Raw genomic sequence first — 17,412 nt, 5'->3', positions numbered from 1 at the left:
TCAGAGGGTGATGAACCTGTGGAATTCTCTACCACAGAAGGCTGTAGAGGCCAAGTCACTGAATATATTTAAGAAGGAGATAGATAGATTTCTGGACACAAAAGGCATCAAGGGGTATGGGGAGAGAGCGGGAATATGGTATTGAGATAGAGGGCAGGATTTTCATTGGGCCGTGGAGGTAGGATTGGAGGCGTGTGGGGGTTTAAAATCGCGAAATCGGGGGGCACGAACCCAACCCGCCTCCATGCCAGTTTCAAAGGAGGTGGGTACCCGACCTGTGCTGGGAGCCGCCTCCCTGAGGCAGGAAGGGGATTAGTGCTAATTAACTGCCTGTTAACAGGTAGGTAACAGGCAGTTTTTAGCCTAATCCCTATTTTTATCCCTGAAGTGTGGGATTCCCGACGGCTCCAAACCACGCCAAGTTAGCGAGGCGGACCGTCGGGCTGATGGGCTTGGAGGGTTTGAGATGTCCAGTGTTCAGGTGAGTGATGGGTGCATGAGTGAAGAGGTAAGTGTGTTTGGTGTGTGTAAAGTGTTTAAAGAAGTTTTACTTACCTTTACAGCCTTCCTTCCTTCAGGTCTCGGGAGTCCCTCATCTCACCGGCACAGAAAGCAGAATGGCCGCGAGCTGTCAAAATCTGCAGCATTCTGCTTTCTGTTCTGGAGAGATCTCTAAATCAGCCTGAGAGGAAGGAATTAACATAGAGTACAGATTGTCAGTGTTTGACAGCTTCAAACAGCTGTCAAACGTTGATATTTCATCTGTCAAAAGCTCTTGACAGATGAAATGTCAATCTGTGATGTCACCTGTTGCTGGGTGGCCCTTAATTGGCCTGCTGAGCCCGCTGGGCAGGCTCAACAAGGTCAATCAAGTGAAAATCGAGTGGGTTGGCCACAACTCGATGGAGGCGGGACTACAACCCCAAAAGTTGTAGTCCCGCCTCCTACATGCCTCCAGAATCAAAATCCAGCCCATTGGATCAGCCATGATCATATTGAATGGCGGAGCAGGCTCGAAGGGGCCAAATGGCCTACTCCTACTCCTATTTTTCTATGTTTCTATTCTATGTTATATTTGCCTGTGCTGCTTCTGGAGGTGCTGGTTAACCTCATTAAGTGGGTCTAATTGCCTCCCTGGAGGTAGCAGAGCCACCTCTTTTACCTGACCATGTCCCTGGGGACGTCGGGCTTGCTCCAGGGGCTGGAAGCCCCGGCACATCAGAGAGAGTCTCAGTGCTGGAAGCCAAGTGGCTGATTTTATAAGGTGGTATTTCTCCTCTGATTCGAACTGGCATGAGCTGACCTTCCCTCCAAATCAAATCCATCTGGAGAGGACAGCTTATAAACAGACAGAAAATACTTTCCGTCTGAGCATCTTCAAGCCCTCTGGGAGAGCATCCTGACCCTGAATAGATTCACTGGATGAAAGTTTATCTAATAGTGAGTTACTTGGAAGAATACCCAGGCCGGAGGGCTGAAAAAAATGAGGACATGCTTCGTGTGTGGATATGTTTATAGTAAGTGTTTAGTGGAGCTAATGTTTGCTCACGCGCTCTTCTGAGTTAAAGAATTGATTCTGCTTTTGTTTTTGAAATCAAAACTCACGGCATCAAGCCCCAATCTAACTCATTTAATCCCAGGACCTCAAAACTGTGCAGTATCTCACCCTCCATTCCTCCTGCAATCCACAGATTTTTAAAAACCCAAACCTTAAACACTGCTTCTTGATTTACCTCAGTGCGACACTGATGCAGCAGCCGTGACGCAGTGGGTAGCCCGCAACCCCTTCCGAGCCAGAAGGTCGGAGACTTGAGCACATAATCGAAGCTGACACTCCAGCGCAGTACTGAGGGAGTGCCACACTGTCAGAGGAGCTGCTTTGTTGGATTAGACATTAAACTGAAGCTGCATCTGCCCTCTCAGTTGGCTGTAAAAGATTCTTTGCTATTTGAAGAAGAGCAGGGGAGTTCTCCCGGTGTTCTGGCCAACATATATCCCTCAACCAACATTGCTGAAAGCAGATTAACTGTTATTTGTTTGATTGTTTGTGGAACCTTGCTGTGCACAAATTGACTGTCGTGTGGAATGGGTGGACACGTGGCAGATGAAATTTAACGCAGAAAAGTGTGAAGTGATACATTTTGGTAGGAAGAACGAGGAGAGGCAGTATAAACTAAAGGGTACAATTCTAAAGGGGGTACATGAACAGAGAGACCTGGGGGTATATGTGCACAAATCAATGAAGGTGGCAGGGCAGGTTGAGAAAGCGTTTAAAAAAGCTTACAGGATCCTGGGCTTCATAAATAGAGGCATAGAGTACAAAAGCAAGGAAGTTATGATGAACCGTTATAAATCACTGGTTTGGCCTCAACTGGAGCATTGTGTCCAATTCTGGGCACCGCACTTTAGAAAGGATGTGAAGGCCTTAGAGAGGGTGCAGAAAAGATTTACAAGAATGGTTCCAGGGATGAGGGACTTCAGTTACGTGGATAGACTGGAGAAGCTGGGGTTGTTCTCCTTAGAGCAGGGAAGGTTGAGAGGAGATTTGATAGAGGTGTTCAAAATCATGAGGGGTCTGGACAGAGTAGAGAGAGAGAAACTGTTCCCATTGGCGGAAGGGTCGAGAACCAGAGGACACAGATTTAACGTGATTGGCAAAAGAACCAAAGGTGACATGAGGAAAAACTTTTTTACGTTGCGAGTGGTCAGGATCTGGAATGCGCCGCCTGAAAGGGTGGTGGAGGCAGATTCAATCATGGCTTTCAAGAGGGAATTGGATAAGTACCTGAAGGAAAAATTTGCAGGTCTACGGGGAAAGGGCGGGGGAGTGGGACTAGCTGAAGTGCTCTTGCAGAGAGCCAGCACGAACTCGATGGGCCGAATGGCCAGCTTCTGGGCTGTAACCATTCTATGATTCTATGTTTACCAACATAACAACAGTGACTACACGCTGTAAATATTTAGTTGGTTGTGAGGCATTTTAAGATGTCCTAAGTATGTGATAGGCGTTATATAAATGCAACTTCTTTTGCTTTAGTTTTTTTTTCTTTCTTCATCTCCTAACCTTTTCAACTTTGACGGTGTCATTGACTGTGGGCCTAGGTTTCTCAATGAAAGAGATTGGAGATATTAACTTGCGTCCGCTGTGGCTCAGTGTGTAGCACTCGAGCCTCTAAGTCACAAGGTTGTGGGTTCAAGTCCCACTCCAGAGACTTGAGCAGAAAAGTCTAGGCTGTGCTGAGGGAGTGCTGCACTGTCAGAGATGCCATCTTTCGGATGAGGCGTTAAACCGAGGCCCCGTCTGCTCTCTCAGGTGGACGTAAAAGATCCCACGGGCACTATTTCGAAGAAGAGCAAGGGGGAGTTATCCCCGGTGTCCTGGCCATTATTTATCCCTCAATCAACATAACAAAAACAGATTATCTGGTCATTATCACGTTGCTGTTTGTGGGAGGTTGCTGTGCGCAAATTGGCTGCCGCGTTTCCTACATTACAACAGTGATGTACACTTCAAAAGTATTTAATTGGCTGTAAAGCACTTTGAGACGTCCTGAGGTCGTGAAAGGCACTATAGAAATGCAAGTTCTTTCTTTCCTAATCTTTTCAAACTTGATGGTGTCATTGACCGTGCGTGGGCCTAGGCCTAGGAATGAGATTGTAAATATTACCTGCCCCGTGGGGCAGTACCCTTCATCTATTTCTGTTTTATTGGGTGAGTTTGTAGCATTTGAAAAAAAAAAATTGTCATAAGATTTTTATTTGCCGTTCACATTTTGTGTATGCCACAGGGAGCAGTACTTCTCTTCTTCTTGCCACCACCACAGCCCCCCCCCCCCCCGCCCCCGCTCCCCACCCCCCTCTGGTCGCTCAAGGTAAGATGTTTAATTACACAATACCGATGTCTTGCAGGAGAAAGAGAAGAAATACATGTTGCCGCTTGATAACCTGAAGCTGCGTGACATAGAGAAGGGATTTATGTCCAGCAAACACATCTTTGCTCTCTTCAACACAGAACAGAGGTATGTTGTCTTCATCTATCTGTCACTCTGTATGCTGAAGATTGAAGATTTGCTAACGGGAGGGAATAAATGAGAGGACGGAACCTGGTGGGAGGGAACGTTGGGCTCCTCCCATCTGGAAGGCCTAGGTTGAATGACAAAGTTGACTTCCATTCAGCCTTGGTTACCCTCCACCCTATGGATGAGTTGCCCCCGGTCCTTGGTTGGTTTCCTTGGCATGCAGTCCCCTCTGAGTTGCAGGGCACTGTGCCTCCGCGAGGATTGGGGGAGGGGAAACTGCCTCTCAGCCGATGTGCCGCCGCGTTGATTATTGCTTTGGGGAAGTCTACGGCGTTGGCCGTCTCATCCCGCTGGAAGGAGAACATTTTACGCGCACGAAGAGACGGGATACATGGAAAATTACAAAAGACAAAAGGGGGTCCTTTGAAACTTACAAAATTCTAACAGGACTGGACAGACTAGATGCAGGAAGGATGTTCCCGATGGCGGGGAGTCCAGAACCAGGGGTCACAGTCTAAGGATAAGGGGTAAGCCATTTAGGATTGAGATGAGGAGGAATTTCTTCACCCAGAGAGTGGTGAACCTGTGGAATTCTCTACCACAGAAGGCAGTTGAGGCCAATTCATTAAATATATTCAAGAAGGAGTTAGATATATTTCTTAAGGCTAAAGGGATCAAGGGATATGGGGAGAAAGCAGGGACAGGGTACTGAATTTGGATGATCAGCCATGATCTCATTGAATGGCCTACTCCTGCTCCTATCTTCTATGTTTCTATGTTTCTATGTCCCATCCAAACCAGTGAGCAGGTGGTCTTCACAGACAGATTCTCACAATTTGGATAAAATTATGTCTAATAACCGTTTTCTATCTTGAGTATTAATTTTTACTCATACTGTAGTAATATTGGCAGTCAGGTTTAAATTTACCTGCAGGCATGGAAGGCAATTCCGAGGTCAGGAGTACGAACTGATGGGCACTGCTTATGGCTCAAAGACTCCCTTTGGCTCCTTAAGTACTTGTATGTCACAAAATGCTACAAAGTGTGGTTTATTTGGGTTATTCTGTCGTTGCAACCTTCCTGTTTCAATTAGTAGGCACTAGAGTATTTGGGACATCCTACTGTATCACTGATGGTGGTAGGTCCCAATTGGAAATGAAGCTAGCCCACAAAACTTCCAAGATTTAGATCTTGCAGAGGTGGTCGAAGCTGCGCTGAGGTGATTCTGGATCAGGGAGACTGGGTGGAGAGTTTAAAGGATTTGGAGTGGCATCTTTTTGGTGTCAGAAGGATGTGAGCTGGCAACTTAAAAGCCATTTGAAATCTAGTGCTAACTGGGCATCGACAGTGGTGCGGCCATTGGCTTTAGTGCAGTGGGACCTCTGAGATTGAGGTTAAAGAAACATTAGGGTGGAATTTCTGATTGGTGGAGTTCACGCACAAACACTCAATGTGCTCAGAATACATTCCTGCGCGTGCTATTTTTACACGGGTGGTTTCTCGCTTACTTAAAACTGGCATAAAGATAACGCACACAGGGATGGAGCCTGAGCGCATTAAGCATTTGTATAGAACCTGGTTGGTCGAAATTTCTGCCCTGTAATTGCAACTGTGCGGGAGAACTCCAGGTGGCGTTGCTGCAGAGGTCAACCTCAGTGAGTCGCAAGAAAGACTGCTGTCACCAGCACAAGTGCTACGTACATCACAAACCCATTGAAACATGTAGCAGACCCACATCACTACAATCCTCTGGTGTCCCCAGAAGCAAAGGAGCTGGAACCTGGATAAGATGAACCTCTGATGTAAACAGTCAGTTAGTTGGTTTTGTGAGTTTTAGACGGACCAGTGCCATCCCTAAATCAGTCGGCAAAGGAATTTCATACCAACCTGTTACTAACATCAGACCCGTTGCTCCTGTCAGATTGAGAGGCCCATGGAAAAGGTGATGTGATTGACAAAGTGTGGTAAACCACTGTTTGTACTCCACTGTGTACATGTCTGTACATGCCTCGGCTGACTCCTCCCATGAGTCCAGGTATAAAGGTGACTGCTCCACAGTCCCTCTGTATTCTGGACTGGTCGACCACTCGAGGCACACCTTCATTCTCTTGTTAATAAAAGCCTGTTAGTTACTCGCTTAACCTCAGTCTTTTGAGTAATTGATAGCGCATCAATTTTATTAACAAGAATTTTTTATAATGGAGAAGATCCTCACACCAGCATGCCTGGACTTAGACCATCGGGAGGCGGACGCATCCACCAAGTTTGCTCACTGGCTTAAGTGCTTTGAAAAATTCCTGATCGCCTCCGCTGCAATGGTCAAATCAGATGAGGACAAACTGGATGTCCTGATCTCCAAAGTGAACCACCGAGCGTACTCGGTCATCCAGGACGCGACCTCGTACACGGCTGCTCTCAAGCTCCTCAAGGACCAGTACACGCGCCCAGTGAACGAGGTGTACGCCAGGCACCTCCTGGGGAGTCGTAAACAACAACCTGGGGAATCGACCGAGGAATACCTTCAGGCACTGTCTGTGCTTGGCCGGGCCTGTGGTTGTAAGGATGTAAAGGCCGCCGTGTACACAGAGGAACTTATCCGGGACGCTTTTGTGGCGGGCCACAGGTCCAATTACACCCGACAGCGACTGTTGGAGCAGAGTGACCTCGACCTCAACAAGGCCTCTGAACTCGCACTATCATTGGACGCAGCCTACCGGGGCATGGATGCCCACTCCTCTGTACCGTGGACGCCGCGGGGAACGACAGCCTGGGACACGGTAGGACCGTCTCATAGCGCCGTGCCACCCCAGCCACATCCCAGCAACGGCCCAACTACCGCAGCAGTGTCCCAAGGCCAGAAATGCTACTTCTGTGGCCAGGCCAAACACCCCAGAGCGCGCTGCCCGGCAAAAAATACGATCTGCTCGGGCTGCGGGAAGAAGGGACACTACGCCAGCGTCTGCAGGGCCAAAGCCACCCCGAACCCCAGCAGCGCCGCGTGTGGGCCGTGCGGGCTGCCATCTTGGGCCTCCCCAGCCATGTGCGAACCACCGGAACAGCAGCCATTTTGGACACCTCCAGCCACATGGGGATCATGTACGCCGCCATCTTGGACGCCAGCCACCACCTTGGCCCCCAACACCGCCTCATCTGATACCCGCAACGACACACCGACCCCTACGCTGGCCTCCGTTACACTGGACCAAGCGAGACTGCACCAACTGGCCCGGTCCACAATGGACATTAAGGTAAATGGTCACGAAACAATCTGCCTTTTTGACTCTGGGAGCACGGAGAGCTTCATCCACCCCGACATGGTGTGGCGTTGCTCCCTCCCAGTCCTGCCTGCGCACCAGCGGATTTCTATGGCCTCCGAGTCCCAGTCGGCGGACATTGGCGGCTACTGCGTGGTGACACTTTTAGTAGACGGGACTGTGTACGATAATTTTAAACTTCTGGTCCTGCCCCACCTCTGCGCTGCCATTCTACTGGGGTTAGATTTTCAGTGCCACCTTAAAAGTGTTACGATGGCGTACGGTGGACCCCTCCCCCCACTCACAGTCCGCAGCCAGCAGCTTCCAAATTGCCCGCCGCGCACCAGGTGCAACCTCTCCACACTCAGAGTCACCCCCCCCCCCCCACTGTTTGCTAACCTCACCCCCGACTGTAAGCCCATCGCCACAAAGAGCAGGCGATACAGTGCCGGGGACAGGGTTTTCATCAAAACTGAAGTGGAGCGGCTCCTGAAGGAGGGGATTATTGAGGGCAGCACCAGCCCCTGGCGAGCCCAGGTTGTGGTCGTTAAGACCGGCGAGAAGCAGCTCCTGGTCATCGACTACAGCCAGACAATAAATCGCTACACCCTGCTGGACGCTTACCCACTCCCCCGCATAGCTGATATGGTCAACCAGATCGCGCAGTACCGCGTCTTCTCGACCATTGACCTGAAATCAGCGTACCACCAGCTCCCTATCCGCCCTGAGGACCGCCAGTATACTGCCTTTGAGGCAAACGGCCGCCTCTATCACTTCCTTAGGGTTCCCTTTGGCGTCACCAACGGGGTCTCCGTCTTCCAAAGGGAGATGGACCGGATGGTCGATCAAAATGCGTTGCAGGCCACTTTCCCATATCTGGACAATGTGACCATCTGCGGCCATGACTTGCAGGACCATGACGCAAACCTTGAAAAATTCCTCAGCACCGCCCAACTCCTGAACCTGACGTATAACAAGGAGAAGTGCATATTCCGCACAACCCGCCTCGCCATCCTTGGCTGTGTTGTGGAACACGGAGTCATCGGTCCCAACCCCGACCGGATGCGTCCCCTTATGGAACTCCCACTGCCCCACTGCCTCAAGGCCCTGAAGAGGTGCCTAGGGTTTTTCTCCTATTACGCCCAGTGGGTCCCCTACTATGCGGACAAGGCCCGTCCGCTGATCAAGTCCACCTCTTTTCCCTTGACGGCAGAGGCCCGCTTAGCCTTCCACCGTATCAAGGAAGACATTGCCAAAGCCACCATGCACGCAGTGGACGAATCCATCCCCTTCCAGGTGGAAAGCGACGCGTCCGACTTTGCCCTGGCCACTACCCTTAATCAGGCGGGGAGACCCGTGGCCTTCTTTTCACGAACCCTCCAGGGCCCGGAGACCAGACACTCCGCTGTTGAGAAGGAGGCCCAGGCTATTGTGGAGGCTGTGCGTCATTGGAGGCACTACCTGGCCGGAAAACGATTTAACCTGCTCACTGACCAGCGTTCAGTTGCTTTTATGTTTAACAACAAGCAGAGGGGCAAAATCAAAAACGACAAGATCTTGAGGTGGAGAATCGAACTTTCCACCTACAATTACGAGATCTTGTACCGGCCCGGGAAGCTCAATGAACCCCCGGATGCTCTATCGCGTGGCACCTGCGCCAGCGCGCAGATCGATAGACTGTGGGCCCTCCACAGTGACCTCTGCCACCCGGGGGTCACCAGGTTCTTCCACTTCATCAAGGCCCGCAACCTGCTTACTCCATTGAGGAGGTCAGGACCATGACCAGGAACTGCCAAGTCTGCGCTGAGTGCAAACCGCACTTTTATAGACCAGACAGGGCTCACCTGATAAAAGCCACTCGCCCCTTCGAGCGCCTGAGCATTGATTTTAAAGGGCCTCTCCCCTCCTCCGACCGTAATGTGTACTTCCTCAACATTATTGATGAGTACTCCCGTTTCCCGTTCGCCATCCCCTGCCCGGACATGACCAGTGCCACGGTCATTAAATGTCTAAACGACCTCTTCACCCTGTTCGGTTTCCCCAGCTATATCCATAGCGACCGGGGCTCATCGTTTATGAACGACGAACTCCGCCAGTACCTGCTCGCTAGGGGTATTGCCACAAGCAGGACCACCAGTTACAACCCCCGGAGGAACGGACAGGTGGAAAGAGAGAATGCGACAGTTTGGAAGGCCGCCCTGCTAGCCGTAAAGTCTAGGGGCCTTCCGACCTCCCGCTGGCAGGATGTGCTCCCCGATGCGCTCCACTCTATTCGGTCACTGCTCTGCACTGCCACGAACGCCACCCCTCATGAGAAAATGTTTGTCTTCCCAAGGAAGTCCACATCGGGGACATCGCTACCGCCATGGCTGACGTCCCCAGGGCCGGTCCTACTGAGAAGGCACGTGAGGACCCATAAAATGGACCCCCTGGTCGAGAGGGTCGACCTCCTCCACGCCAACCCCCAGTACGCTTACATTGCGTACCCGGATGGGCGGGAGGACACAGTTTCCATACGAGACCTCGCACCCTCGGGGGCCCCAGTAACCCACTACCCACTACCACCCCCCCCCCACGATCCAATATCCAACCCCAGCAGACGGCACGCCTGGGCCCCACGACCCGCTCGACACCCACGAGGACTACACACCAGTGCCCCAGCCTACGCGGGACTCGACACCGGAAGCTTCACTACCCCTGCCATCACCACGTCGATCACAGCGGCAGACAAGACCTCTGGAGAGACTCCAATACATAAACTTTTAATACACTTCACCCCGCCGGACTCATTTTTAAACAAGGGGTGAATGTGGTAAACCACTGTTTGTATTCCACTGTGTACATGTCTGTACATGCCTCGGCTGACTCCTCCCACGAGTCCAGGTATAAAGGTGACTGCTCTACAGTCCCTCTGTATTCTGGACTGGTCGACCACTCGAGGCCCACCTTCATTCTCTTGTTAATAAAAGCCTGTTAGTTACTCGCTTAACCTCAGTCTTTTGAGTAATTGATAGCGCATCACAAAGTAGGCAGGTATGTATTGAGCCTGGACCTGTACCCATGCCATTTGCCAGATTCCTTGATGGCCACAAGAGGAAATGAGCCTTTGCACTTGATGAGCCCGGTAGAGAATTGCAGCGTGTTACGTGCCGCACTATATTGCACTGTGGATGAATACAAGTTGCACTTTAGATTTATCAGGCTGCAAGAGAAGGGCAACGATTTCCTGTCCGCTATTTGTAAACACCGGCGTGAAGAACATGGCTGCAATTTCACTCCCGCTTAGTTCGGCGACAGCCAACTTGTGAGAAATCCGTACCGCGTCTGCAGCTCATATTGTCAGCAAAATGTACCACACTTCGCTAGAAGGTGAGATCCTGAGAGGAATGAACTAGAGAGGTGGTCCGAGAGAAAAAAAAGGCCAAGGAGCAAAAAAACAGAACCAAGGGCGTGAGCTTAGAAAAGGAAATGCAGCGAGAAGATGAGGGATGATGATCCGAAGAGACCTGTTGGATAAAATGGTGGGCAGAGTGAGAACAAAGGAATTTTAAGAACATAAGAAATAGGAGCAGGAGTCGGCCATTCAGCCTATCGAGCCTGCTCCGCCATTCAATAAGATCATGGCTGATCTTCGACCTCAACTTCACTATCTACTTGCACAGTTAGATAAGGTGGTTAAAAAGGCATATGGGATACTTGTCTTCATTAACCGAGGCATAGAATACAAGAGTAGGGAGGTTATGATGGAGCTGTACAAAATGCTAGTTAGGCCACAGCTGGAATACTGTGTGCAGTTCTGGTCGCCACACTATAGGAAGGATGTGATTGCATTGGAGAGGGTGCAGAGGATGTTCACCAGGATGTTACCTGGGCTGGAGCGCTTCAGCTGTGAAGCGAGGCTGGACAGGCTGGGGTTGTTTTCCTTAGAGCAGAGAAGGCTGAGGGGGTGACCTGATTGAGGTGTACAAAATTATGAGGGGCATAGATAGGGTAGATAGAAAGAAACTTTTCCCCTTAGTAGAGGGGTCAATAACCAGGGGGCTTATTTTCAAGGTAAGGGGCAGGAGGTTTAGAGGGGATTTGAGGAAAAACTTTTTCACCCAGAGGGTGGTTGGAATCTGGAACTCACTGCCTGAAAGGGTGGTAGAGGCAGGAACCCTCCCAACATTCAAGAAGCATTTGGATGAGCACTTGAAATGCCATAGCATACAAGGCTACGGACCAAGTGCTGGAAAATGGGATTAGAATAGACAGGGCTTGATGGCCGGCGCAGACACGATGGGCCGAAGGGCCTCTTTCTGTGCTGTATAACTCTATGACTCTATCCTGCCCGATTCCCATATCCCTTGATTCCCCTAGTATCCAAAAATCTATCGCTCTCCGTCTTGGATATACATTCTGGGGTGGAGAATTCCAAAGATTCACAACCCCCTGAGAATTGAAGAAATTTCTCCCCATCTCAGTCCTAAATGGCCGATCTCTTATTCTGAGACTCTGGCCCCCTAGTTCTAGACTCTCCAGCCAGGGGAAACAGTCTCTCAGCATCTACCCTGTCACTCCCTGTAAGAATGTTATATGTTTCAATGAATTGTGAGAATGACCAGCAGCAAAAAAAATTGTTGTACAAAAACAAGATGGAAAAATGATTGTAGGACTCCTGAGTTATGTGACTCAGGGGGGTTTCTCCATTCTGCACTGTGTTTAGCAAGCCAGCTAACACACCTGTGTTAACTTCCTGTCTGCACCATTTTAGTGCACTTGCTTATCTTAAGGGGCTGAATAACTGTGTTAAGATACTGTAGACAGGAGTCTAATGTGCCACGTAGAGCACTGAGAATAACATAGAGGGAAAAATAAGTATCTTTCTTCCCCCCCCCCCCACTTCCCGTAATCCTGAAATGTCTGTACCCTTGACCTATCAGTACATCTGACAAAAAACTAGTTTCTGTAAACCATACTTTTAAATACAGTGAAGATCCAAACTTATCAAAACAACAGAATACTGCAACAAGCACTAACAAAGCACCATACTGGAAGAATCTACAAGGAGTTAAAAAAAAGTATGGTGACACAGAGGGTCCTTTACAATGAAGGGTCCATAATTCAGAGGGACGTAAATCTCAGATGGTTCAGTGCAGGAAATGATCGGTCAAAGTTGGAGAGAGGGCAAGATTTTTTTTAATGGATATCAGTGAAATAACCATGAGTTTAACAAGTTTGAATCATGACGATCTTCTGGCCTTTCTCTGGTAGCATTTCCATTCAGAACGGGGTTAAGAACAGGTTAGATTCATGGTTAGACATGGCCAATAGCAGGAGGCTCTGATTCATTTAGGACCACTGTGAAGGCAGCGTTAAAGTCACCCTTTCGTTCAGATGCGGAGCCTTTCACTGCACTGTGTCGACTGTGACATCTGGAGATTTGCACAGGGCACAGGGGGATATAGTTAAAGTATAACAGCCAATACACGAATGATTGATCTATTGTGGCAGCAACGATGCTGTAGACGAGCTCCAGACGCCTCTCATCACACCAGCGTCCATTTTAATATGCAACGATGGAGTGAAGGGATAATTACTAGTCCTAGCCCTTTTTGGGCTACCCCAGATCAGGCGTATTCCCCAGACGTTCACCTTCAACTAAAGTTAAAGATAGCCGAATTCTATAAGATGCTTAATTTGGTCTAAAGGTTCAGACTATCTCTCCCTAAAGGAAAGGAACAACGTGAAGATGTTACCATCCTCCGGCTAGCACTTTTAATAAGTTTAACTAGACTGTAACCTTCCGGATATTATGAGGGTCCGGAATACCCCCCAGAATTCTGCAACTCCTCACAAAAGAGTGTACAGAAATTGAGTTCGCGAGTTTGATACAGAAATACTACTTGAGACAATTCTAAAAATTTATAGATTTATTTAAGAGCTGACATACAGTTAACAGCTTGTGAGTCAATCACAACTTTAACAGTTCAAAAACAAATAGATTATGTTTTTTATCCTCAGATTCTTATTCTCAAATCTTAACTTCTTACATTTTTACATTTCTTATTCTTAATTCTAATCCAGAATATCCACTAAAATCAAATTAAAAGTACCTTGATCCCTGAGACTCAGAGTTAAAAACTTACAGAGCGTGCCTCTGAAGTTGAGAGAATCGCTTTGCCCCTTTCCAGCGACTTCTGACTGTCTATCTGAAAAGCTCTATTTTTATACCTTTTTTAGTGGTTTATCCTTTGAAGTTTTCTGCTGATGTAAGCTAATTATCTCTAGTCATCTTCCTGTTGACTTTTCACTATACTTACTGCCAATTCAACTGTTAGCTTGCAGACTTCTGTCTGTTGTTCCAAAAACTTATCATATAAAATTGTTATTACAGATTTATCTCTTTGATGCCATTCTTATTGAAGGCCTTCCGTTCAATTCTAAAACCACCTTAACTGGTTACAACCACAGACTCCTGTCTCCGTGGTGTTCCAAGTTCAATACAAAAACCATGTGATTGCTTGGGGCATCTATTGAAGTCATATCTTCAAAGTGTTCTGTTGGTATCATATTTACAACATGTAAATTAAAGACACTTCAACTAGGGTGTTTGTTTTTCTAGCCATCTTAGTTGGTTATATTATATTGTGTTTCCTGTTTCATTTGATGTTACTCTTACAAAGGCACATGGTTTTTTAATATTCTGTGTTCCTGTTCAAAGTGTAACACTTTACTTGGGTCATTCCATTGTGTTTTTCCCAAACCCCAGACCTTCTGGAAGCGCCAAACTGCTATTTCAATAGGGCCATTGTTTTAGTATTTTTAACTAATTCCCATTTCAAAAGCTTGTGGTGTTCACAACTTTTGTGTTATCAAACCATCCCATCTCAGAAGCCTGTTTGCACAGCTTGTGTCGTTGAGACTTTAGATTTTTAAACCCAGTATATCATGTATTAATAACATCAGAATTCTGTTCCTATGATGGTGTATTTTTCTGAAATATGGCTTATTCCTTCACAGGAGCTTGGTGTGCTGAATTCTAAAATGGAGTTAAGTACACCAAGCTCCATTGTTGAAATTTCAAACAACAGGCTCCTACAGTAGCTATGACCATATTTAGTACTTTGTTGCTGACATCTCTTGTTTTTCATGCACCCAGAAGCGGTATTAGGTAGGTGATCTTGGCCTCAGTAGCTTAGGTTAAATTGCTTCAAATCGGTTCTGCTAAGGCGGAGCCAATCCTTGGGGTTTTGTGAGCCTTGTACATGAGATGTGTCCCAGTCCACTTCTGTCTAGTTGCGTGGTTCTACACTAGGGTGGGGGAGGGCGGGGGAAAGGAAAATGGCTAGCTGATCAATTTAATGTGACCCAACTTTGAACCATGGGTAGTTGGACAAATGGTGTCGATGGCCAAGACAAAAAAACAAGACAAATCTTCAACCGATTATAGATGGGCCTTTCTCTAGCCTGGGTGCTAAATTGCTGGTGCCGTAACATTGAGGAGGGGGGCAGTGCTGCTCCAATCAGACTGGGCCTCAGTGCTCTTTGCAGCTAGGAATGCTATCTTTTTTCTCTAGTCTTGAATCCCTCAATCGGCCTAAAATAAAGCCTTAAAAGAAAAACGATATTATCTGTGCACCATGAATAATTTTACACCAAAAAGAGAAAAATAAATTACTAAAAGGATTATTGTATTTTTTTATTGGCTCAGGAAACCAGATGCAGAAATATTGACTGTTTAACAATATGTCTCAATAGTTTAAACTTTAGTCGCCGCCCTAACCACCCTTTTGAATTCAGGACTTCAAACATCTGACCTATCCCAGTATGGATCTGTGCCACCGTAATCTGCTTTTTAAAAATCCTCCTTATTTCTCATCTGCGTGCTGCTCCTTGATGACATCATCCGAAAACACAGCGTCAGTTTCCACATGTACGCTGACGACACCCAGCTCTACCTCATCACCACTTCTCTTGACCCCTCCACGGTGTCTAAATTGTCCGACAGCTTGTCCGGCACCCAGCTCTGGATGAGCAGAAATTTTCTCCAATTAAATATTGGGAAGACCGAAGCCATTGTTTTCGGTCCCCACCACAAACTCCGTTCCCTGGCCACTGACTCCATCCCTCTCCCTAACATCTGACTGAGGCTGAACCACACTGTTCGCAGCCTTGGTGTCATATTTGACCCTGAAATGAGCTTCCGGCCACACATCCGCAGCATAACTGAGACTGTCTATTTCCACCTCCGGAACATCGCCCGTCTCCACCCCTGCTTCAGCTCATCCGCTGCGGAAACCCTCATCCATGCCTTTGTTACTTCTAGACTTGACTATTCCAGCGCACTCCTGGCTGGCCTCCCACATTCTACCCTACATAAACTTGAGGTGAACCAAAACTCGGCTGCCCATGTCCCAGCTCGCACCAAGTCCCGTTCACCCATCACCCTTGTGCTCGCTGACCTACATTGGCTCCCGGTTAAGCAACGCCTTGATTTCAAAATTCTCATCCTTGTTTTCAAATCCCTCCATGGCCTCGCCGCTCCCTATCTCTGTAATCTCCTTCAGCCCCACAACCCCCCGAGATAGCTGCGCTCCTCTAATTCTGTCTTTTGAGCATCCCTGATTATAATCGGTCAACCTTTGGTGGCCCTGCCTTCTGTTGCCTAGGCCCTAAGCTCTGGAATTCCCTCCCTAAACCTCTCCGCCTCTCTACCTCTCTTTCCTCCTTTAAGACGCTCCTTAAAACCTACCTTTTTGACCAAGCTTTTGGTCACCTGCCCTAATTTCTCCTTATGTGGCTCGGTGTCAATTTTTTGCCTTATAACACTCCTGTGCAGCGCCTTGGGACGTTTTACTATGTTAAAGGTGCTATATAAATACAAGTTGTTGTTGTTGTTGTTGATACAATTGCTTAAAAAATGACTAACAGTAAAAATTCCAGTTAAAAAAAAACATGGTTCACAGGAAAATTATGAATGAGCAAGGATATTCAGCCCATCTTGAACCCTCTATCCAGAATGAACCTCAAATCCCGCCATTGCAGCATCCAATTGTTTCGTAAATAGTTCCAGGGAGTCTCTCTGGGAGTCCATTCCAAGTGTTCATCATTCTTGGTGAAGAATAACCTCCTGGTAGCAGTCCTAAATTTAACTTTAACTAATTTGAACCTTTGTCCTATTCTCGTGATTTATTACAAAGTAATTTTCCAGAATGACCTTTTCCGTATCGCTCACAATCTGACACCTCAAAGATCACCTCACAGAGGCCTCCTCTGGAGGCTGAAAAGCCCATGTTTTTTCCTCATAACTCAAACCTCTCTAAGACTAGGGAATTATTCTTGTGGTCTTTCTCTGCACTGTCTCCCTTGGGTCTCAGTGACCAGATCTGGCCACTGTTGTCCAGGTGTGGTCTGGCATGGATTCTAAATTTTAACGTAGAAACATAGAAGATAGGAGCAGGAGTAGGCCATTCGGCCCCTCGAGCCTGTTCTGCCATTTAATGAGATCATGGCTGATCATCCAAATTCAGTACCCTGTCCCTGCTTTCTCCCCAATAGAAACCGCCTGCTGCACCTGCATGCTTACCTTCAGCGACTGGTGCACAAGGACACCCAGGTCTCGTTGCACTTCCCCTTTTCCCAATCTATTGCCGTTCAGATAATAATCTGTCTTCCTGTTTTTGCCACTTAAGAATATTGACCATATAGTTCAATATTCTATTGGCCTTGTTGATTGCTCCTCTGCATTGATTGACATATCGACCATCGAGTCAAAGACGCTCCTTGGCTGTTACAACAACATTCGTAGAGTACATTTTAAAAATCTATTTATCCGTCTTGCGTGCAGTACATTACACTATTCTGCAGTAAATCTCATCTGCCATTGTTCTGCTGAGTCATGTATTTTGCCCAACTGATCCTGTTATTTCTAAGCTGCCTCCTCCCATTCCACTGCCCCTCCTAGTTTGATATCGTCTGCAAATTTGACCAATTTGCCTTGGGTTTCTGAGTCCAATTCATTGGTGTAAATAAGGAACAGTAATGGTCCCAGCACTGATGCCTGGGGCAGACTGCACTCAACACTTCCCAGCTCCTTTACCCTGACATAACGGGGGAAAAAGTCAGTTGTTTGCGCCTCCCGTTAGCGCCTTAAGAGG

At 47.8% G+C, this 17,412-nt stretch overlaps 1 protein-coding gene across 11 annotated transcripts in view; it reads left to right on the top strand.

Moving 5' to 3' along the window:
• Positions 1–17,412, top strand: part of LOC147101658 (dynamin-1) — a 304,832-nt gene that overhangs the window by 235,670 nt on the left and 51,750 nt on the right. For all 11 annotated transcript variants that reach the window (XM_085965406.1, XM_085965413.1, XM_085965404.1 and 8 more), the window contains one exon: positions 3,910–4,019. In XM_085965406.1, coding sequence (XP_085821532.1) covers positions 3,910–4,019 — 110 coding nt within the window. The remainder of the gene's footprint in view (positions 1–3,909; positions 4,020–17,412) is intronic.

Source organism: Somniosus microcephalus, chromosome 23 (genome assembly GCF_052327205.1).
Source record: "Somniosus microcephalus isolate GS21.2 chromosome 23, FLI_Smic_1.0, whole genome shotgun sequence".
NCBI lineage: Eukaryota > Metazoa > Chordata > Chondrichthyes > Squaliformes > Somniosidae > Somniosus > Somniosus microcephalus.
This window is presented reverse-complemented; position numbering and strand designations above follow the sequence as displayed.